This window comes from Camelus ferus, chromosome 1 (genome assembly GCF_009834535.1).
Source record: "Camelus ferus isolate YT-003-E chromosome 1, BCGSAC_Cfer_1.0, whole genome shotgun sequence".
Lineage (NCBI taxonomy): Eukaryota > Metazoa > Chordata > Mammalia > Artiodactyla > Camelidae > Camelus > Camelus ferus.
In genome coordinates, this window is record NC_045696.1 from 59,470,661 (window position 1) to 59,492,475 (window position 21,815).

At 46.4% G+C, this 21,815-nt stretch overlaps 1 protein-coding gene across 20 annotated transcripts in view; it reads left to right on the forward strand.

Annotated features, from left to right (window-relative positions):
* Positions 1–21,815, forward strand: part of KALRN (kalirin RhoGEF kinase) — a 616,045-nt gene that overhangs the window by 209,120 nt on the left and 385,110 nt on the right. For all 20 annotated transcript variants that reach the window (XM_032480687.1, XM_032480702.1, XM_032480718.1 and 17 more), the window contains exon 5: positions 605–1,117. In XM_032480687.1, the coding sequence (XP_032336578.1) occupies positions 605–1,117 (513 nt within the window). The remainder of the gene's footprint in view (positions 1–604; positions 1,118–21,815) is intronic.

The window sequence follows — 21,815 nt, forward strand, 5'->3', positions numbered from 1 at the left end:
AGCTGAGGGCCCAGACTCCCTGCCTCCAGCCCTGTCTGTTTCCCAGTCTCGCACCAGAGGACATCTGCTCATGGGGAGAGTCTCAGGGCAGGGCAAGGCCTGCCCAACCTGAGGCAGAAAGATCCACTCTGAGACCCACGCAGCCCAAGGACTGACGCACACGAATCCAACTGTGTTGACACCTTGGGTTTTAAAGCTGTTGAGAACTAGACCCCCAGGTACTCGGTCTATTCTTCCAGTGTCTCCTGCTTGTAGCATCTCAAGCCCTGTTGTGCTAGACTTGGAGGTGAGGAGGAGGAAGATGAGGACAGCAGGGACATAAAAGCAGTCTTCCTTTGAGTGGCAAATGGAGGGCAGGTGGAAAGGCTTTTTGACACAGTCAGCCAGTCAATTGAAACTGCTGACCTTGGCTAATTGTGGCTCCTGACCAGGGGGCTGCATGCTCTCCCACTCACTCTTTCCCAGGCAGGCTGTGGTCATTATATGTAGACTTAGCTTGGCCTTTCCCCTTGACTTTCTCTCTTCTACCTACGGCTGCCCTGGGGTCTTCCCCTGATTTGCCCCCACATCACTGAGTCTCCCTCTCTGTGTCTCTCCATCCCAGACGAGCATGGTGTCCGTGGAGGGCCTCACGAAGCTGGTGGACCCCTCCCAGCTGACGGAGGAGTTCGATGGCTCCCTGGACTACAACCACGAGGAATGGATCGAGCTACGGCTCTCCCTGGAGGAGTTCTTCAACAGCGCCGTGCACCTGCTCTCGCGCCTTGAGGATCTACAGGAGATGCTGGCCCGAAAGGAGTTCCCTGTGGACGTGGAGGGCTCGCGACGGCTCATCGACGAGCACACGCAGCTCAAGAAGAAGGTGCTGAAGGCCCCCGTGGAGGAGCTAGACCGCGAGGGGCAGCGGTTGCTGCAGTGCATACGCTGCAGCGACGGCTTTTCAGGGCGCAACTGCATCCCGGGCAGCGCTGACTTCCAGAGCCTGGTGCCCAAGATCACCAGCCTTCTGGACAAGCTGCACTCCACCCGGCAGCACCTGCACCAGATGTGGCACGTGCGCAAGCTCAAGCTGGACCAGTGCTTCCAGCTGCGGCTCTTCGAGCAGGATGCCGAGAAGGTAGGGGGGCATTGGCCAAACCCGAGTGGGAAACTGACAGAGGCTGCTAGTCCAACTTTCTGGTCAATGATAGTATGTTTGTGGAAAGCCTTTAAAAATGTGCCTACTGGTTTTGACTGGTATGCATTAACTCCAGTCTTATATTTGGCCAATGATCACTGACTTCTTAAAGCTCCCTTGTATAGTGTTTATTGGCGTATACACTTTTTTTTTTAATTGAAGGATAGTTGGCTTACAATGTTGTGTTAATTTCCAGTGTACAGCATAGTGATTCATATATATATATATATATATATATATATATATATATATAGTCCTTTTCATGTTCTTTTCATTATAGGCTATTACAAGATATTGAATATAGTTCCCTGTACTATACAGTAGGACCTTGCTGTTTATCTATTTTATAGATAGTAGTTAGTATCTGCAAATCCCAAATTCCCAATTTATCCCTTCACGCCCCTTCTACCCTTATAACCACAAGTTTGTTTTCTATGTCTGTGAGTCTGTTTCTGTTTTGTAAATAAGTCCATTTGTGTCATTTTTTTTAAGATTCCACATATAAGTAATATCATATGGTATTTTTCTTTCTCTTTCTGGCTTACTTCACTTAATATGGTAATATTGCTAACTATTAGAGAAATGTCGCCTCACATCAATCAGAATGGCCATCGTTAAAAAGTCCACAAACAATAAATGCTGGAGGGGTGTGGAGAAAAGGGAACCTTCCTACACTGTTGGTGGGAATGTTGTTTGCTGCAGCCATTATGGAAAATAGTATGGAGATTCCTTAAAAAACTAAAAATAGACTTACCCTATGATCCAGCAGTTCCACTCCTGGGCAAATATCCGGAGAAAACTCTAATTCGAAAAATAGAGTGCCCCAATATTCATAGCAGCACTATTTACAGTAACCTAAACATAGAAGCAACCTAAATGTTCATCAACAGATAACTGGACTTGGAGATTGTGTAGGGTTTATTATGTGCCAGGTACTTTTCTCCGTGTACCATGTGTAGATTAACTCATTTCAATCTCTCAAGAGTCCTGTGAGGTGGGTGGATTATGATTATTCCATTTTACAGATGAAGAAACTGAGAGGCTAATTAACTTGGCCCATCTAGGAAGTGCAGCGTGGCTGCAGAGTCCATGCTTTTACACTGTTGGACACTGCCCCTCTCAGGGCAGGCCGTGAGTGGTTCAAGCCTTCGAGCTGGCTGAGCAATAGAAGTCACAGCACTGTGACCAGCCACAACAACATGACTTAGCGATTATTGTCCCGCAGTGCACTTGACTGTTGACGAAGCACTTTTACGTACAGAGTCTCATTTAATCTACACAGCCCTTTGGTCTTTTGAGGTGGGTGGTGGTGTCTCTGCTGATGTGGCAAAACCAGTGCTCTTTGATTTTGGGGGCTTCAGTGGCAGACTTGACCTAGCAGTCCAGCTCTCTTCTGTTTGAAGTCCAGGGCTCTTCCTGCCACACCACTTCTTTCTGGAGGTTTTTTCTCAGCTGCTGTGCACTTTCTCAAGCAAGACACCATTTTTCCTGCAGTGAATTTTCAAAGCTTTCCCCGTATCAGGGGGGATATGAGAAACTGAAAAAGGAAAATACCATACAGTGCCTCTTTGCTGAGGATGCAGAAGTATCTTCTCTAGTTTCTCTCCAAGCTAAAGAAGGGAGTTTACTGTTATTGCACTTCTGGAAGAGTGAAACGGGCTCTCCTAATAGTTTTCTGGGAATAACTTGTATTTGAATGCACAATACTATTTGTAGGAATACCATGACATCTCATGGTATCCTGTGAGTTTTATAGATGGTGTCTGATTTAATGGTTTTGTGTCTTTCAAGGGCCCATATTGAAAATGTCTCTAGCTATTTAAGTGATGAAATCAGGATATAAAACTATATAATTATGATCCCCTTTACATTAAGTGTGCCAACGTAGGCATAACTGGAAGAAAATTCACCACGGTGTTAATGGTTTTGATTTCTAGGGGCCAGGCTTTTGGTTGATTTTAATCTCTCTATATAAATTTTCTGTGCTTTCTAATCTTTTATAATTTGTAATCAGTTGAAAATCAATATGTATAATTTTAAAAGAGTGCATAGCCCGTTTCTACAACAGAACTATTGAACATCATTTAAGCCAGCATTTGAAAGAGACAAGTAAAGAAGTTTTTCTGTACAACCTTAGGAGTCGCAAGGTTTCCACTGGCCTTCTTGAGGGCTCTTTGCCCAGTTGCCAGACAGCCTGGGTCTGACCTGGCCTGGCCTGGATTTGGGGTTGTGGGCACTTGGACCACAGAAGCCTTATTTATTATATCCAAGTGAAGGGAGACACCAGATCAGCAGCCAGCTGCTCTGTAAAGTTAGAGGCAGGGACTTTGATTCCTGTGACCGATGTTGGAAAGGTCTGGAACATCTCCTTTTGACTTGAGGCTATTCTGCTTTGGGGCAGCAGGGGATCTGCTTTGCAGCCTGGACTGCATGCCAGTTTCAGTGAGCCAGGACAGAAGGGGTGGTAGGAGACTTAGGTCTGCCTAGATGTGTTTAGTGTTTGAGACACTTCACTGCATCCCTGAAGCTGAAGAATAAGGGAAGCCTGCAGGGGGCACAGACAGTGCCCATCTCCAAAACAAAACAGTATAACACACCTTAGTCCCAGCAGAGTCCAGGCAGGGAAGGCTGACCTTCTAGAGTCAGCCAAGTGCTAGTCCACCAAGCCGTAATCGCTGTCACACATATATGTTCTCAATTGCTGCTCACAGAATTGTATTGTATATTATTATTCCTATTCTATAGTTGAGGAAACGGAAGCTCAGAAGGATGAAGTGGCTTGACCAATCACACTGCTGGCTGGACAGAGCTAATATTTTGTCTGTCACCAAAGCCCACCCAGGCTCCTACCCAATAGCCCTGTTATCCCTCTGCTGCTAGGATCCAACTCATGCCACCACTGGCCACTGTCTGTTAGCCTGGGTCCCCTGGCCCATGATGACTACAGGGAAAACTCTCAAATCCCACCTTCTAATGCTTAGTCGACAGCAGGGGCTCATAACCTTTCTGTGCTCTGGACCCGTTTAGTCTGGTGAAGCCTATGGACAGCTTCTCAAAATAATATTTATAAACATACAAAAAATATATGGGCTTGGAAAATAATTATTGAAATACAGTTAATAAATTTTCAAAGTATAGCAACATATGTACTTCTTTAGGAACATGTTAAATAACAAGATGGACTTTAAGTCATGTAACTACTGTAATTTTGAAGTAGTCATGACCATGATATTTCAGGGCAACAACCCAGGTGTGCTTTGAAAATGTGTGAGTTTCTATTGATGTCAGAGGCCAAAGTATTGGTTAACATTAATGAAGTTTGTTGACTGTGTTCATAAGTGAAGAGAAAGCTGTATTTTAGTTAGAGGTTAGTGAAAATAAAGGCATTTTTTTTTCCCATCCAAATACAGCATCCCTGAATTCTGTGCACAGACTCTAAGTTAGGATCTGTGCTCATATCTTAAAAAGAAGTGTGTGTGTGTGTGTGTGTGTGTGTGTGTGTGTGTGTGTGTGTGTGTGTGTGTGTGTGTGTGTGTGTAGGAGAGACTATCAAAAACAAAACCGGGAGTGAAAGGACAACGGAGGAGGGCAGCCCAGGAATATTTCGATTTTGAGTCAGTGGTGAAAATGCCACTCAGGCCTGACCCATCTGCCACAGAAATGTGCTGGGTGAGGGGCAGGGGAGTAAAACAGTCCTTTTAAGATTAATTTAAAATATCTGTGCAGAACAGAGTGCCTCAGCCCTTGACTTATTTGGTGTTTTGGAAAGGGGGTGAGGAGGGTGGCGGTTTGGGTAAGAGTCGTGTGTGCAGATCCACATCTAAACAAGGGCCTGAGGAAATAGTTCCTGCATGAGCCATGTCTTAGCCTCCTTCTGGTGGGAGGCTTGTCGGAGGCCTCTAATTCCAGATCTGGGAAGCTCTTGGCAATTGGAGGAGTCTGGTGATCACCCAGCGTCTATTTTTGTATTTTATAAAGAAGTGGGCTCAGAAGCCTCCCCTCTGGCCCTGTGGGTGACAGCTTCTTTCCCAGGCCTTGAATAATGGGTGGTACTCCCCGTTCACCAGCTGGTCTTGGGAAGTGAAGTCACCCCTCACCACCTTCCCCGACCTCTAGGATGACCCCATGCACTCCCAGTCTTGGTGGTGGTGGGGAAGGAGCCACTCTCTCTCCCAATTAAACATTTTGGGAGGAGGGACTCTTTTCCAGAGATGATCCATAAAGCAGGCCACGCGTTCATTTAATAAACTGCTGTTGAGCAGCTGTCATGCGCCCAGAACAAGGCAGTTGGATAAAGATGAGTGAGCCAGAAGTTCTGTCTTGGAGCAGCAAGTTGTCATCACGTCCTGTTTTATATTACTTATGTCTGCTGTGTGCACCCCACCAACCTAGGCCCAGCCTCTGCGATTAGGGAGTTCTCAGAGATGGGGGCACTGCAGCTCAGGAATGACAGGAAAGCCTTAATGAGCAATTTGTGGGAGGGCTGGGTAATTCAGAGGTGATTTGAGTAACACACAGTGCATCTTGTTGGAAGATGAGCACCGCTGCCTGGGCCCTGTGCCCTCTGGTCTGTAACTAATGGGCCTGTCCTCCACTGTGTTCACAGAGCACCGGCCGGTCGCTCTCATTAGCGGGCGCAGACTGCGGCTCTCTTTGCAGCTGTGTCTTACAGCCGGTTGCCCCTTTTCGCCACCCCCGCCCCAGCTGCAGTGGACCCTGTGTGATGAAGCTGTCTGCCCTGCAATCACATCCCATTACTGGAGAGAAGGGAGGCCTCTTCCCCATTAGGGAGCAGTTTGTGGTGTTAAGGGTCATTAAGTACTCGTTGTCAGTGTCCCCTTGGGAATGGGAAGGGTGGGTGCTGTTCACTGCCTATCCCCTTCCCCTTTCCTGGGTGCCTAGGGTACATCTGAGAATGGTAGAACTGGAAGAGACCTTGAGATCAAAAAGTTTACCTCCCACGCACTGTAGGAAACCCAGCCTTGTCATCCTGATGACAGCCACTGTGACCTCCTGATGCCCATCTATGTGCTGACGCCAGTCACAAGCATCAGAAAATACCAAAGCTGACGCACCATCTGCCTTCTGATCTGGGGAAGACCCACAACCTTCCAGTCTTTGTAGATAAGGGGAAGTTCTTAGAAGGGCTCTGGTGCATAACTAGTCTTAACTGATGGAGGAAACTTGGTCTACTTCGCTTCTGAATAAAGGAGGCTCTACTGCTGTCTACCTGGGAGGTCCATACTCTAATCTTGCCCAAAGCCATTCTGGAAAGGAGCATATTCCCACTTCTTGTGAGAGAATCCCCCAAAGAGAACACAGCTACCCAGTGGGGCTTCCAGTGCTGGAACTGGGTTTATTACTGGTTTATACAGCTTGTTGTGTCCTGTGTAAACCTGTGCTTGGGACACACCCAAGACAAGATCTTTATCCTCACACTCAGGAGGATATTTAGGTGCCCATCTCCTCTGTGACCATGGCATTTGCCCAAATGAGAACCCTTCATTTGCTTAGAGGAGACTGGCCTCAGTGGCTGCCCTCACCATGCCACCTGTGGGAAAGCTCCCTCTGGAGAACCTAATTTTAAATGCTTTCCTGCATATTCATCCTTGCATGGTGAAGTTCTGTTCACCCCCATGGGTGCCATGTCCATGCTGAGGCGGAGCTGCGTGAGTGGGGTTCAGATTGGTCCTGGAGTGCCACTTGCCACTTGGGATATAGGCCACATCTTTAACCTTTGACCCCCAATTATGTTCCCCCAAAAAACAAAGATGAATAATTTGTGCTAACTCAGCATCTTTTGATTTCTTTTCTGCTTCCACATGGCACTGTTCTCACATACAATATTTTCTCTTTGTGGAAATGTCTTTCAGTGGGAGTAGTAGGGTGGCAGGGCATGTGTGTGGTCATGGTGGTGGGGGAGGTGGTGGTGAAGAATAGGCTTGTAAGGGGACATTTCAGTGTCTCCAGGGTAGTTTGATGAAGGACCCCCCCTGCCCCCACCCAATGTGCCGGCCGTTCCTCCTCCTTTGAGACTTGCCGCACTACATTATGTCGAAGCCCCTTTAGAGCTCAACAATTCTGTAATAATCTTTGCCTTTTTGGTCTTCATTCTCCCCTGTATATCTACAGTTAGCTCGTCTCTCTTCAGGGTTGTCACCTTGGGTGATGATGGAAAATAAGAAATTTTTCTTAGCAGATAGGACCATAATCTGTTGAGTTCTTTTCCCTAAAAAAAATGCCCAAGCTGCTGCCCAGAGTTGTTAGAAGGCTTGAATGGGATGGTGTGTGTGGAGGTGCCGGCCCCATGCCTGGCCCAGCATCGCTGCTCCCTAGTCCTCGGCTTCCCTTCCTTCTCCCTGTGCTGTGTCAGCCATGATTCACTCCTCAGTCATCAGGCACCTGCAGAGACCTCGCAGAGTGTCATCGATGCTGTCTTCAAAATGAACTTGATCCAAATAATTTTCAGTGATCCCTAATGGAACAGAATCAATAATTGAGTTTTGAAAGAAGTTGGCAATTATGCTGTAGGTTCATGACCCTCCCCCACCGCCAAGATCACTAGATTGAGTGGTCCCCTTGAGTGAGGAGGACCCCAGGTCAAATTGCGGTCATATCTGATGGGTCAGGTTTGGGGGAGCTGCCACAGGGAAAGATCTCTGGAAAAACAGCGTCTGTCCTTGAAGCAGCCTCAGAGGAAAGCGGTTCTCCCCAGTGGGCTGTGATTGCCCCTCCCGATGCACCTTCTACATCTGAGACACTTATTACCTCCTGCCATGCATTATAGCTAAGAGCATAGTTGTCTAATTCTCTTACAAGCTTGCGGCCAGAAGCACTTCCTACTGTCCACCCAAGAAATATGTCTATGCATTTCAATATTCTTGGAGGTCTGTGCAAACAAAACAATGTTGCTTTCATCTTGATCACCCTGAGAAAATATTTATGGGGCCCTTTGGGTGAAGAGCATCATGATAGGCAGCAGGTCACTGCACTAAGGGTTTTGTGCTTATTGTGTTTTGCTGTTTGTATGTCCTGTTAATTCTATTAGCAATTCAGGACATCCCCAGGATGCCCTGTCACTGGGCAAGGTATCCATTGCTGTTTCCTGCCCTCTCCCTCTGAGATACAAACAGTTCTGATCACTCCCCAGGGCCCAGAGCAGGACCCAGAGTCTCACTCTGCCTGGGCTGACAAGAACTGGTGAGGCCCCTCCTCCCTGCCCCACACTTGGCCCACTGCCTCTTCTCTTCACCAGCTCTCCAAGCCCCACGCCCCTTGAGCCAGCAGTGTCATTTGTCAAACTGAAGTGCCATTGTAGTCATTATAATACGAAATATTTTTTTTGAGTGTCGGTTTTCAAAGTGTTCTCACACTCCTGACCTTAGAGATTTTCTGGCCTAGCCCTTCCTTTTACATAGAAAACTTTGACCCAGAGCAGAGACCCACCCAGAGTAACCCAGTCGGGAGTTCCTCATTTGGTCTGCCGTCTCCTTTTTGTGGCAGGCCTGGGGCATGCATGTGAGCATCATTTTAGGGATAGAAAGCTGAGATTTGGTGAGGTTGGGAGGTGTGCCTGGGATGGAGCCAGGTAGGTGGGCCCTCTGCTCTAAGTCTGCAGCTCCTGGCTGCCCCAACACACACACGCACGCACGCGTGCACACACACACACACCCCTTACTCTTACCCTGCAGGAGAAAGTGTGCAGATGCCAGCAACCTGGGAGGTGGCTAGAGGAGCTGGGGTGGAGTGGAGAGCAGTGGTCACCTGACTTGTGTCCTTACAGCTGCTGTGATAAAAGGGCAAACACTGGTCCGGCCTCTAGGGGGCGTGCCGACAAGTCTCTGATTCAATTGCCTGAGCCCTTGGTGTTGGGAGGGAGGCTTTCCAGAGCTGTGACCCTTCACGGAAAGGTCTTTACTGGGCAGTTTGTAATTTCTTGCTTTTTTCCAAGAAGGTCTCTGGTGCCCCCTTGCTCCTGCCCTCCCTCCTCCTCTTGGGGCCTAAACCATCTCCCCGCCACCGCCTGTTGACTGGGCTTAGGGCAAGGAAGTGTGTCGTGTCCCGCCCAACACAGGACACAGTGTCCTGTGTTATTTCCAGCCTGCTGGTCCTGGGAATCTCTACTTACTTTTTCTCATTTCCTCCCCTTGAACATTAGAAACATTAGATTCCAAAAATAATCCAAGTCACAATGTTCTGCAGGCTGCATGTGTGTTTTCTGCTGAAGCTGCTTTCTCCTCTGTACAGTCTTTCACCCTCTCCTTCCTTCCCTCTGCTGCGTGTCAGCCCAGTGTACGCTGAGGTCGCCAGGCCTGCAGGAGGAGTGTGGGTATAGGGAGCAGGGTGGGGGAACACTGGGCAAGGAGGCTGGGCACCTTCCCAGGTCTCTTATGAGGGCCAGAAAGGGCCGAGACCTGAATTATCATATGGATCAGTGGTGGCCTCTACTTGTGTGTGGACCCCATAGTGACCCCTTGGAACTGAGAACATGAACACTGTGTTAAGGGCACTTTCCAGAATTGAGGTTGTCATACTGACTCTGTCCACAGCAATTTAGGTGAGCTAGGAAAGGAAGATCCTGCTCAGAGACAGAAGTTGTATGAGGCACAGGGAAGTGACTGAGAACCATTCACTGACATTGAGTGTCCACAAACGTTGAGTGTCTGCTGTTTGTCAGGTCTTCTGCTAGGTGCTGAGGACCTGTCCCCATCCCAAGCACAGGATGGGAAAATAATGTGGGTAAGTGTAGGGAAAATCAGGTTTGGCATTGACGTGATTCCCCATCCTTGTAAGAAAAAGATGGCTAAGAAATAGAACCACTCTAGTGGTTAGAACCCAGTTAGGTACCAAGGTCTCTGTGACTTACAGGCAGGGGTTAGGGTTGGCGGTCTAGTGTGTGCGAGGGAGAGAGGGGGGAGGTGGTCAAAGAAAGAAAACATGTCAGCTCTACCCCAGTAGGGGAAGTGGTGGAAATGTCTAAAGTACCCTTTGTGAAGAATAAAAGACATACAAGTACAATTTATAAAGTGAAAAAACAAGGTGCATCTCTATTTAGGGTGGGGAAATTTTTCAAGATTTCTTTCCAGGCATCTTACTTCGAAGAACTCACTTTCCTTCCTTCCTTTCACCTTCCATCCTCCCCGCTGCTCCCCTTCTACTTCCTCGCCCGCCCGTTTGAGACCCCTCTTCTCCTCGCCCCCTGCCCCTCCTCCAGCCCGCATCACCCCACCCTTCTGGAGCTTCCATTCTTTCAGGACTTGTTGCTTTGCTTCCCTTTTGTGGTCCCGCTTCCTTCCTTGGGTGGTTCCCCATTGTGGCTCAGGCCTCCCATGGAGGTCAGAGAGAGCACAGGCCCGAAGACCCAGCCTAAGGCTTCTAGAAAGGACACCAGCTTTGCAGTCATAGAGACGTGGGTTTGAATCCCAGCTTAGCTACTTGCTAGCTAACTAACTATCTGGGGTCAGTTTACCCTCCCTGAGCAGCTTCTTTATCTGTAAAACATAGATTTTAATACATGCCTTAGGATTGTTGAATGGATATAGAAAATGTCTAGAAAAAGCATCTAATGTGCTGGGAGCCCAATAAGTGCTCAACAGCTGGAAGTTTTGTGGAGACAGGCTTGAGCTGGACTATGTAGTCAGATGGGATTAGGAGTGGAAGGGAAGCACTGGGAGATTTTCCTGGGGAGGTGGGGTGAGAGTAGACAGTCATCTACAACAAGGGTGCTGGAGCAGACGGTGGGCAGCCTGTGCCAGCCGAGCATGGAGGTGAGGTAGGGACCTGGTGCCTGGAGAAACCAGTAGTCGGAAAGGGAAGGAGGGAGGGGTAAATTGGGAATTTGGGATTGGCAGATACAAACTACTATATACAGAATAGATAAACAACAGAGTCCTACTGTATAGCATAGGGAACTGTACTCAATAGCTTGTAATAACCTATAATGAAAAAAGAATATATATATGTATAACTGAATCACTATGCTATACACCTGAAATTAACACAACATTGTAAATCAATTATACTTCAATTCTAAAAAAAGAGAGAAAGGGAAATTAGAAGCATGTACCCAGGCTGGCAAGATATTAGAACACTGTTGCTGAAGACAAGCCAATTAAATAAGTGCTGGGTACCGTGCTGGGGACAGACAATTAGGAGGTGAGCTGGAGTCAGGCCTTCCCACCTTGGGGCAAAGGACACTAGCAAACAAATAGCTGCTGTATGGGGAAGGTTGACTGAAGTATCTGTCACTGCTGTGGGAGCAACAGAGGGGAAACATTTAGCCCAAGCTGGGGTGCAGGACAGGGAAGAACATGAGCAAAGGCATGGCAGCCCCAAAGGTACAGGGTGGGTTCTGGGAACATCCACTGTCAGGTGTGGCTGGCACTGTCTGGTGTGGCTGGAGCTCCCGCTGCATGGGGAGGAGCGGAGGAGGGTGGGATCCATGGCATGTGGATTACCAGGAGTCACAAGAGGGTGTCAGAAATCACGGCACTCCCTGAGCTACCAGGGACCATGAAGAAAGCTGGATTCTTGCCCTTTCTTGGTATAGAGAAAAAAAGGACGTTGGTTTCCTCCATGCAAATCAGGTGGACTGACTGGTCCTGCCTCAGAGTGGGCATTTGTTCTGTCCCAAAAGATTTCCCAGGGAGACCCCTTGTTATCAAGTGTCACAGGGAAGTGCAAACCAGAAGAGCCTAGAATGGAGAGTGAGACTGGTCTTGGGCATTCAGCCCCCATCATGACATCCTTCTCTGTGCTTTGCACAGTCTTGCCTTCTCACACCTTTGTTTACACCAACCTGCCTCCCAGTCTGCCTACTGAAACCCTCCTCTAGCTGAAGGTCCAGCTCAAATGCTGCTCTCCTCACTCTTCCCTGCTGGAGGTGGTCTTTCTTTCTCCTCTTTCCAGTCTTTATCCATCCCCCTCAAATTGGCCCTGTTCCAACCCAGTTATATTGCAAATTACTGGAGGTCAGGGTCAGTGTGGTAGATAACTTTGTGTTCCCCAGAGGCACACAGTGAGTGCCAAATGAAGAGTGGACCATGGCGCAGTCTGTACTCACTAGGCTGCCTGATGGAATAAAATTTTTGTACACGCTCTGAGCTGGCACAAGAGCACCACCTACTGCTGAGTGGTTTCAGGGGATGTCACTCCAATACTTTTCCTTAAAAACTGAGGTTTTAGTAAGTTTCATCTGGCAGTGGAGAGGGAGATTTGGAGGCAGGGAAACCGGTTCTGGTCCTTTTATACTAATCCAAATGTGAGCAGATAAGGTGATAGGTGGGGGTGGAAAGGAGAGGGGCAAACCCTAGAGATACTCTAAAGGAAAGAAAGTGGGACCTGGTGACTGATTGGATGTCAGAGAGGAAGGAGAGCTAAGGTCTTCATGTTAGGATGATGACAATAGAGCGGTGGTGGAAAGAAAGCCCAAAAACACTTTGGAAGGAAGATGAATAACTAAATTCAAAAGTTAATTTCTCTTAAGGCCCAGAAAAGTCAGAGAAGTGGTGGTAAAGGTTACTGAAAACATTACCAAGAGTTATCTGGTTATTGCATTTCTGCCTATTCTTAGGAACATTGGCACTGTCTAAACACAGGAATTTACTGTAGTCCTCTGAATAAGATTATTAAAGAAGTGGAGGGTGTTGAAGACTGGGCTCTTCATTCCATAAGCCTTTCCCGAGCTCCTGTGGGAAATGCTGTCCCAGGTGGGGTCTGGAAGCATCTAAGCATCTCCTGCTCCATGTTCCTGAGCCTGGCTCCCATGTGGTCCCCCACCTGCCTAGGCCCCATTGTTGAAGTTGCCGCTGGAACAGGGGAGAAAGGAAAAGGGAAGTGCTAGCTCTCTCAGCTCAAGGTCAACCCCACCTAGCATAGACCCCTCCTAGCACAGCACTGGCTCGCTGGTCAGTCAGAGAGGGACTCCTGAAGGGAGGGCCACCTCCTCCCTAGCCCACATGGAATTTTTTCCCCAGATGTGCAAGTAATTGCCACAGCTGACTTTAGGATGCGTGGGAAGACTCGATGAGACCATCCAACAGACACTTCATTTTTGTAGTAACAATAATGGCTACCATTTACTGAGTGCGTCTTGTATGCCAGGAACAAGCATTAGCTCATCTAGATTAACTTGCAAAGGGCCAGAGCTCAGTTTGTGCATAAATCTAGCTCTTGGATAAAGTTGGGCACTATTTTCTCAGCTTAAATTAAATAGGGTTTGACTTCTTCATTTCTACATTTTGGAAAGTGAGTGAACATTCCCTCACTCTGTTCCTGAAAATATTTTACCAGCATCTGTGGTTCAGATGGAAGGAATTTGGCTGCTCAGAGTCAATATCCCGGGGCCGCCCGGGCTGATTCCTGGCTTGGTTGGTCCTGTTTCTTGTCTGCTTGACTTGCTGGCTCCTGGAGGACCATTCCTTCCCCACAGTGGGGTAGTGTGTATATTGCCAGGGCTGCAGGAAATTCATTCCATCCAGGCAAGCAGACTGGAAATAAAATGCAAAAAATACCACATTATTCAAAGTCTGAAAATATTTATATTAATAATAGACTTGGTGAGACTTTTCATTACATCACTTCGATGAGGAGGGCAAGCCCGAGGAGAGTAGCCTTTAAAGGCCTAACAGGAGTGTGCTGATTTTCAAGGACAGTGTATGATTTTAGCATGAAGGGTTGCAGCCAAATTAGAAGGCAACTACTTTTGTGACTGCCAGCTTATTCTGTCAGAACCCAGGGGAAGTGGAAAAGAACCAGCCTGCATTCAGCATCTACCACATGTCATGCACTGTGCCTGGCACCTTTCATATGTTATCTTTATCTCCGCCTTTGTGTTTATCTTCTTCAATCCAGGCATTGAAGGGTTTGTAAGAAACAGGAGGGGAGGGGCAGAGAGGGAGGAGGAGGATGGGGAGGCAAGAGCCCCAGTTGGTGAGAAGTCTGTAATGTTCGTGTTGATTTTGTTTGGAGAGATCAGGGCTGGCTTGGACTCTTCTTTGCAATGACATAGATGACAGTGTATCTGTCAGTGCAGGCACCCAGTTCAGGGTGAAAAGAAAATTTGACCTTATTACTCTTCTTCCGTAGTTTCACTGCCACTGAATAAAGGCCCAGTTCTTCTGCTTTACGACCTGGGCCCCTCCCTCCCTTCTATCCCCCCTCCTCACTACCTCTCACTTCCTGCTCCAGAGCTCCTTGTACCCGCTCTCATTCCATGCTGCTTCAGGCCTCCCGGCCTTTGCTCAAGATGTTTCCTCTCATTCAGATACCCTTCCCATCTTTACCTTCCTCACGTGGCTAAATCCTGTTGTCTTTCCTGTATCATTCGGCTGTTGCCACCTTCTGGGAGCCCTCCATGCTTTTCCCTATCTCTACCTCTGACAAGCTGGACCAAGTAGTAGTCCTCTGCTATCAGCTCATTGTATACACTTTTCATAGTGCCTTTCACACTTAAAATTGACAGACTTTTGAATACACTTGTCTTCCTCACTGGACTCTGACCTCAGTCTTTCATCAGCAGTCCCTAATCCAATGTCTGGAGTACAGTGGGCACCCAGTAACTGAATAGAGCATCGTACTAAGCATCATGGGCATCTGACTGTTTATATCAGAAGGCTTTTGACTAGAAGAAACAGAAAACTGGACTCTGTTGCAGGGTTCCATCTTTTAATCCTTTTTGTCCCTTTCCCTTCTATTTTTTAAAGATGTTTATTATGGTTATGTTGAAAGTCTTGTCTGCTAACTCATAGCCTGATCATTTCTCGATTTGTTTCTATTGACTGCTTATTTATTTATTTTATTATTAGTCACTTTTTCCTGCGGCATATGTCTGGTCATTTACTAGTTATTATAGATGGTGTATTTTACAGACCCTTGATTAGGTTATCCTTCTCCAAATATTGTGAAGCTTTGTTCTGGGAAGCAGTTAAACTATAGATCTTGATCCCGTTGAGCCTTGGTTTAGGCTTTGCTGTGGCCAGTCTCCTTCCATCTTCTCATTAATCCTCAAGTGCAGCCCTGATTCTTAGGACGCTGTTCTTACTCTTACAGCCTGGTCTTCCTAGGGTCCCAACTGAGTGTCCAGAGTGTACAGCAAAGTCTCATCATACTGTTGGATTTAGAACCCCTAACATTCCCCCAGCACTGTGTGTCCCCTAACATTTTTCTGTTCAGCTCTCCACCTCCCAGACCTGTTCTCTTCTAGAGCTTCTGGAGTCTTACCTGGCCTATGCATAGCTTAGGATTTGGCCAAGGACCTGATGGAAGTTTTAGTGAAGACTTTTAGGGCTCCTTTCATAGCTCCCTCCTCTCTAACTTCCAGTCACCCTAATTGCAGCCACCTTACTAGCCCTGAGCACGAATCTCTTGTTTTTACACCATTAAAACTGCTGCTTTCAGGGGGAGGCGGGGATAGCTCAGTGGTAGAGAACATACCTAGCATGCATGAGATTCTGGGTTCCATCCCCAGTACCTCCATCATAAATAAATAAACCCACTTACCTCCCCTGCAAACAAACAAACAAACAAAAAGACTACTACTGTCTGCTCGGCTCCTGTTTCTCTGCTCCACAGTGTGGAAAACACCCTCAGGGAAGAAGCCAAGGTGACAATGGGGCTTACATTGTATGTTTCCCTTTTTTCAAGGATCATTGGCCTTTAACTAGTTTACATGTGGCAAAGTCTGATACCAGCTACCCCATCAAGAACAGACTGTAAGTCTCCACGTGAACTGTTTAAATAAAAATGCAAGAATATGAGAATCACCTGCAGGGCTCTGCTGAATCACATAGTGCCTGGGAAGAAAACATTTTAGATAGTTCTGAATGAAGGCTAGGTTTGTGAACTACTATAGTAGATACTTGAGCAGTGAGTTTGGAGGAAAGAGAAATCGGTATGAGCTCAGTTGGTCAAAGAAGGCATCGAGAGGAGGTGAGACTTCAGTTGCATTTTGAAGAATGAAAATAATTTGGATATTTGGATGTGGAGTATTTCAGGGAAGGAAAGATATGAGCTCACATATGAGTGTGGCAATGAGCATGTTATGATGTATTTACATGACAGTGAATAGAATACAGCAGGAAAGGATACTTGGTGTAGGACGGTGGTGTGAAATAATTGGGGAAAGGCAGATTAGAGTCAACTCGGGGTAGGGAGGAGGTAGGTGCCTTGAATGCCAGAGTATGGAGATTGGATTTTGCATTGTAGACAACAGTGGTAACAATAATTTTGTGGGGCTTTCTGGTTCGAGGGAATGACAGGGTGAAAGGGTGTATTAGAGCAGTGAGCCTGGCGGGGGCTGATGGCTTTGTAGAAGGAAGGAAACAGAGTCATGGAGACCAGTAAAAGGGAGCAGTTTGGCAGGAGGGGCTGAGTGGTGAGTAGCAGTAGCAGTGGAAAGTGGAGGGTATATTTCAGAGTGATTTGAGGGAAGAAAGAACAAATGGGCTCTGGGGGTTGGGGTGAAGACGTGGGAAGTCAAGGGAAGGTAACGGTTTTCATAGAGAAGACAGAGTAGTTTAAGATGCTGGTTGAACATTAAAGAGACACTCATATTGAATCTACAGGCACCACGTTACTAGGAATAACCTGAAATTCAGGTGTGCATTTGGGAGACAATTTGATGATGATTTAAAAGTGTGGACTTTGGAGTCATACAAATTTAGATTTGAGTTGTTAATATGCCATCCTGACTGTGTGACCTTGGCCAAGTTATTGAATCTCTCTGAATCGGTTTTTTCAACTAGAGGAAGGTGGTGATGATGGTATCTACTACCTTGTAGGGCTGTTATGAGGCATGAGATAATGTGTATAAAGCTCATTGTGCAGAGCCGGGCACATATTTATTCTTGTCAGTTATCAGGGAAGTTAAAGTCAGAGAGCACCCTGGAACAGAGGAAATTGGGTTCAGATGGACACTAGATTCTAAATTTATCTCTATCACTTACAAGCTGTGTGATCTTAGGCAATTTACTTCAGCTCTTTGTGCTGAGTTTTCACTATGTCTAAAGTGGAATTAACAATACCTTCTTTTTGCATGATTATAAGGAGCATGTGAGATAACCAGTGGAGACACTTGGCACAGGAAATACTATTTGTGTGGCTGAAATTGTGAGCCTGGATGGATTTTCAAATGAACAGAGCTGATGCATAAAAGGCAGAGGGCTGAGGGCTAAGACTGAGACTATCCCAGTAAAGGTGTGCGGGACAAGGAAGAAAGCCATGAAGGGGCAGCTAGAGCAGTGGGGGGCAAGTTTGGATGAATCAGTGTAGAATTGAAGGATTGGCGAACTTTTGAAATTGTAGTGTTCCTCTTGTTTTTGTCACACTGAGACTAGACATGGTGTGTCAAGGCAGAGAGCGTGAGTGTGTGGGAGCACTGCTTCTCCTGGGAGAATTAGTGTTGGGCAGGGACTTGTCAAAGCAGAAAGGGGATGCTGACCACGTCTGCAGCTGGATGGCCTGCCCCTGAAAATGACCTGGTGCACAAAGCCAGAGTGGGTAGAGTTTCTGAAAGGACTGCATTGGATTCTGATGCAATATCAAAGGAAGGATCAAGAACTCAGAAGGGAGGAGGCAGTTAGTTTTCATGGTGGGTGCAGACTTAGGAAAACAGTAAAGGTAGAACATGTCACAAGAGGTAATAGATGGAGGGAAAACAAAGGCATCAGGGGCAGAATATACTTCTGAAGGTTTGGGGATGATGGGAAGGGTAGACAGAATGAAGCTCTGAGCATTTTAGAAGGTGGAGCAACAGGGTTAAGAGCATCAACACTGAAACTAGGCCTCCTGGGTTTGAATCTCAGCTCTGCCACTTATTAGCTTTGTGGCTTTGGGCAAGTTAATTAACCTCTCTGTGCCTTGGTTTCCCCGTATGTAAAATGGAGGTGATAATATTGGGGGTTAATATGGGGGACATAATTATGAGAATATTAAGAGGATTAAATGAGTTAACATAAGTAAAGTGCTTAGAAAAGGGCCTGGAACATTGTGAGATTTCAGCAAATGTCAGTTGGTATTACTATTGTTACCATTATCTCTATGGCTGTCATTGAGAAAAGTTGAAAAGAGAAAGGAGAATGGAGAAAGGGAAGACAAGGAGAGAGACTGTGCACACAGAGTTTGGCTCTGCAGTACAGATGCCATACCTACCAAGAAGTCTTCTTCAACCCCACTAAGCATTCAGATGTAAAGACTGCTATGGGCCACCTTTGGTGCTATCTACTCAGGACGCTATAAGATGGGAGCTGTGGTTTCCCAGCAGGACAGTCCCTGCAGCAGTCCAACTCAGGTGCAGGGAGACAAGATCCATGGCCTTGTAGAAGCTGCCAGGCCTCAAAACCCATGCCCCACAGGAGCCAGTGTCTTTTGTAACAACTCTACTGCTGCAGCTTCCAGGATCCCTGCAATGCACACACCGGACACAAGAGTCACCTCCCTCAGGGAAGACCAAGGAATAGTGTCCCCATCAGGGATTTATAGTTCATTGATAGTCCTTCCAATCCAGAGATAGTTTACCAATCGAGAGTGTTTTTACCATTGGCAGCATAATTTAGTACCATGTTGGCACATACTCTCTGTATCTGTTTCCAGGGAAACAGGATTGGGGTGTGAACTGAAGGTTGGATTAGCATGCAGAAGGGGAAAGGGTTTTGTTAAGGGCTTGCTCACTGTGGGGCATTTGCCTGTTTAATAGAGAAACTGGGGCAGTTCTAGATGTGAGTAACGTTAGGATGTTAGATCTGAGATCTGGGAATTAAGGATTTAAGCAACATGCTAAGGAAACAAACAATAGCATGTCTCCAGGTCAGAGACACAGCTGGGCCAGTGAGACTGGTGTCCTGGCTGATTCCTGAGGCTACAGTGCTGAGGTCTCCCAGGGAACCAGGCTGAGCCATCCTCCCAGAGCAGCTGGATTTATAGTGAAAGATAAAAATGGCTTCCCTGTTACACAATATATAGAAGTATGCCAGCTGACTTCCAGAAGCCTAAAGGAAAACAGGCAGAGCCCCAAACACCTTCTCTCCCCCAGTAGAAATTTATTGACGATCTCTCATGCACAAGTCCCAACTACCTCTCCTGTCTCTAGACACCAGTGTAAAGATGGTCTTCCCCAACCTTGGACTCCCTATGGCCTGCAAGCCTTGCAGGGTATAGAAGAGGCGAGATGTCCAACTCCTTTCAGTGAGGAATTCTAGGAACCTAGAAACTTGGTCCAAATTTGAGGCTCCTTTATTTTTTCTCTCTTTACCCTGCTTTGGAAAAACATAAAAGCTCCATCCTGGTGGAGTGAAGAATTGAAAACAAGGGTTGAAGGGTCTTAAGAATCCTGAACCAGAACACACACATGGGGTCTATGTGTTGCCCTGTTTGCATGAGGACACGTGCCCAGGGTCAGTCAGAGTTCCTGTGAACTTTACAATTCTGCAATTGTAAAGTGGGAAATTTGCCCCTGGTTCCCACCCACTTCTCATTTTAGGGCCTCTTCCCTTACGTCTAGGAATCTCCGCCACTGCATTTTAAGATCTCATCCCTGGAACATGCTCACAAAAGGCCTTGCTTTCTTACTGAGCTGTTTCTGTATCTAGGATAAACTAACTCCAGGAGGAGTTGCAGGAATAATGCATTTTAATGGGAGTCTCTCCTGAGTGAAAAACTGTTAAGAGCCAAAAGGATTGAATCCCTAATAATGAAAGGGTTAGGGTGTAGCAGAGAGGATGGGGAAGGAGGGTTTGGCAGCAAGGCAGGATGGAGTGAGACCCATGGTCTGGCTACATTAGGAGGCCTGGAGGGCACCAGTGCCCTTGGGCATAATCCTGAGAGAGTGTGCGGGTCTCTGAGTCCTGTGTGGGCAAAGGCACCACAGGGCTCTGAGTGTGTGGAGGGTGGGGGCAGTGGGAGGATGCAGGGTGTCCCTGGTCTGTGCAGTGCCCTGTGGTCACCCTGGGGGAGTATCTCCAGGAGGGGTGGGCTGTGAGTGTTTGTGTCCAAGCTGCAGGTGTGATTCCCATTAGCCCATGGTGATTTTGCAGTAAGGTGAACATAGTGCAATTTTAGATCCATACCTTTCATCTGTTTTGTGCTCTAAAACAGAACATTAGGGAAATATGTGTAGTAGAATATGCTCACTATATAAATCTTAAAATCTATCAAGGGTGTAGTACTTACCAAAGCATAAAGTCACTATCTTATTTGAATCTCACTTTTCTAAGGCTGAAATAGTGTAAATTGTTATCCCCATTTAGGTTTAGACCATTAACCTAACATGTTAAAGTTTATGCAGCAAAATCTGCACTAGGACCCAAGTCTCCTGATTTGAAGCCTCTGCCGTTTGCGCTATAACTGACATATAATGCTTTATTGTGGAATTGACTGCACACCAAGTTTCCAGATGTAGCAAGGCTCACTGGTGAGGAGGTTGTTAGTATTCTTTAGGGCACAGGCTTTTATGGATGGGTCACTGTAGTGTCCAGGCAGGGTACAGGGGACATAGGTGATATTGGAATGTGCATATTTAGTAACAAAAATCCATTGGTTGTCTTCTGTCCTCTCAATCAACTCATCATACCTGAATATGAGCAACTTTAAAACCAATATAATCTAAATTGCAGACAGTATAAAATAGTAACACTAGGTGGTAAGGTGGTTTCAAAGTTAAAACTCTAAATCAGATGCTGTTGCTAAATTTGGCAAATGAAGGAAAATAAGCCCAAGATCCTTATTTAATATCTTTGTTCTATAAAATAGTTTATGCTTCATTAAAAACAGAACAGAATGATAATAACCTTTTAGCTATCCCCGTCTTTAAAAGAAAAAGGGAAAAGATTTCTGTTTATTTTCCTAATTTTCATTTAAATAGATTCTTTTTATCATTTATTATATATTAAGAACCAGATTTTTATATTTTTACTGATTTTTAGCCAGGATAAAAAAAATTACTTAGCAAAAGATGAAAAAAAAAAAAAAAACAACAACCAAGTAGCTTCTATGGAACATCCATCTTCTTAATGAGACAAAACTATGTTGGTTTCCAAACAAAGAGATAAATTTTCATTATTTAGACATGAACTTTCCTCCTGAAGGAATTTTGTTGTTATATTGCATTTTGTTGAGCCTACCATTTGTAGCTTCTCAAAAGAAAAAAAAAAAAAGAGAGTTCAAAATGTTTGAAAACACTGTGGAGATATATTCTTTAGTTTTTCTGTTTTTATTTCAGATTTTTTGGGTCAGCCTAGTTCAAGTGTCTTGTGTCTTCCAGATACCCCAGCTCAAATAGATCAAATCATAAGATGTCCTAGCTGGAAGGGAGCTTAGAAAGGGTCAGCTTGTCTGGAGATTAGCAACTCCAGAGCCTGTGGCAAACTCGCTCATGCATTTCTTTCATTCACTAAGTATTTACTGAGAGAAGCAGAGTTGTTTGAATCAGCTGTCCCGGGCACTTGTGGGGCAGGCTGAGGAGGGCAGGAGGGGCTGGGTATTGGAGAATGAATGGCCCCATGTGAGGGACAGCATCTTACCACAGCTGGAGCCCCACAGTGCCCTGGTGGCTGCCTTCTAGGGGCCATCTGCTCTGTGGAGCCCAGGCAGAGGAGGTCCTACAGTCAAATGCAGGAGGTGGGCAGTGTCCCAAGAGCCTGGATCA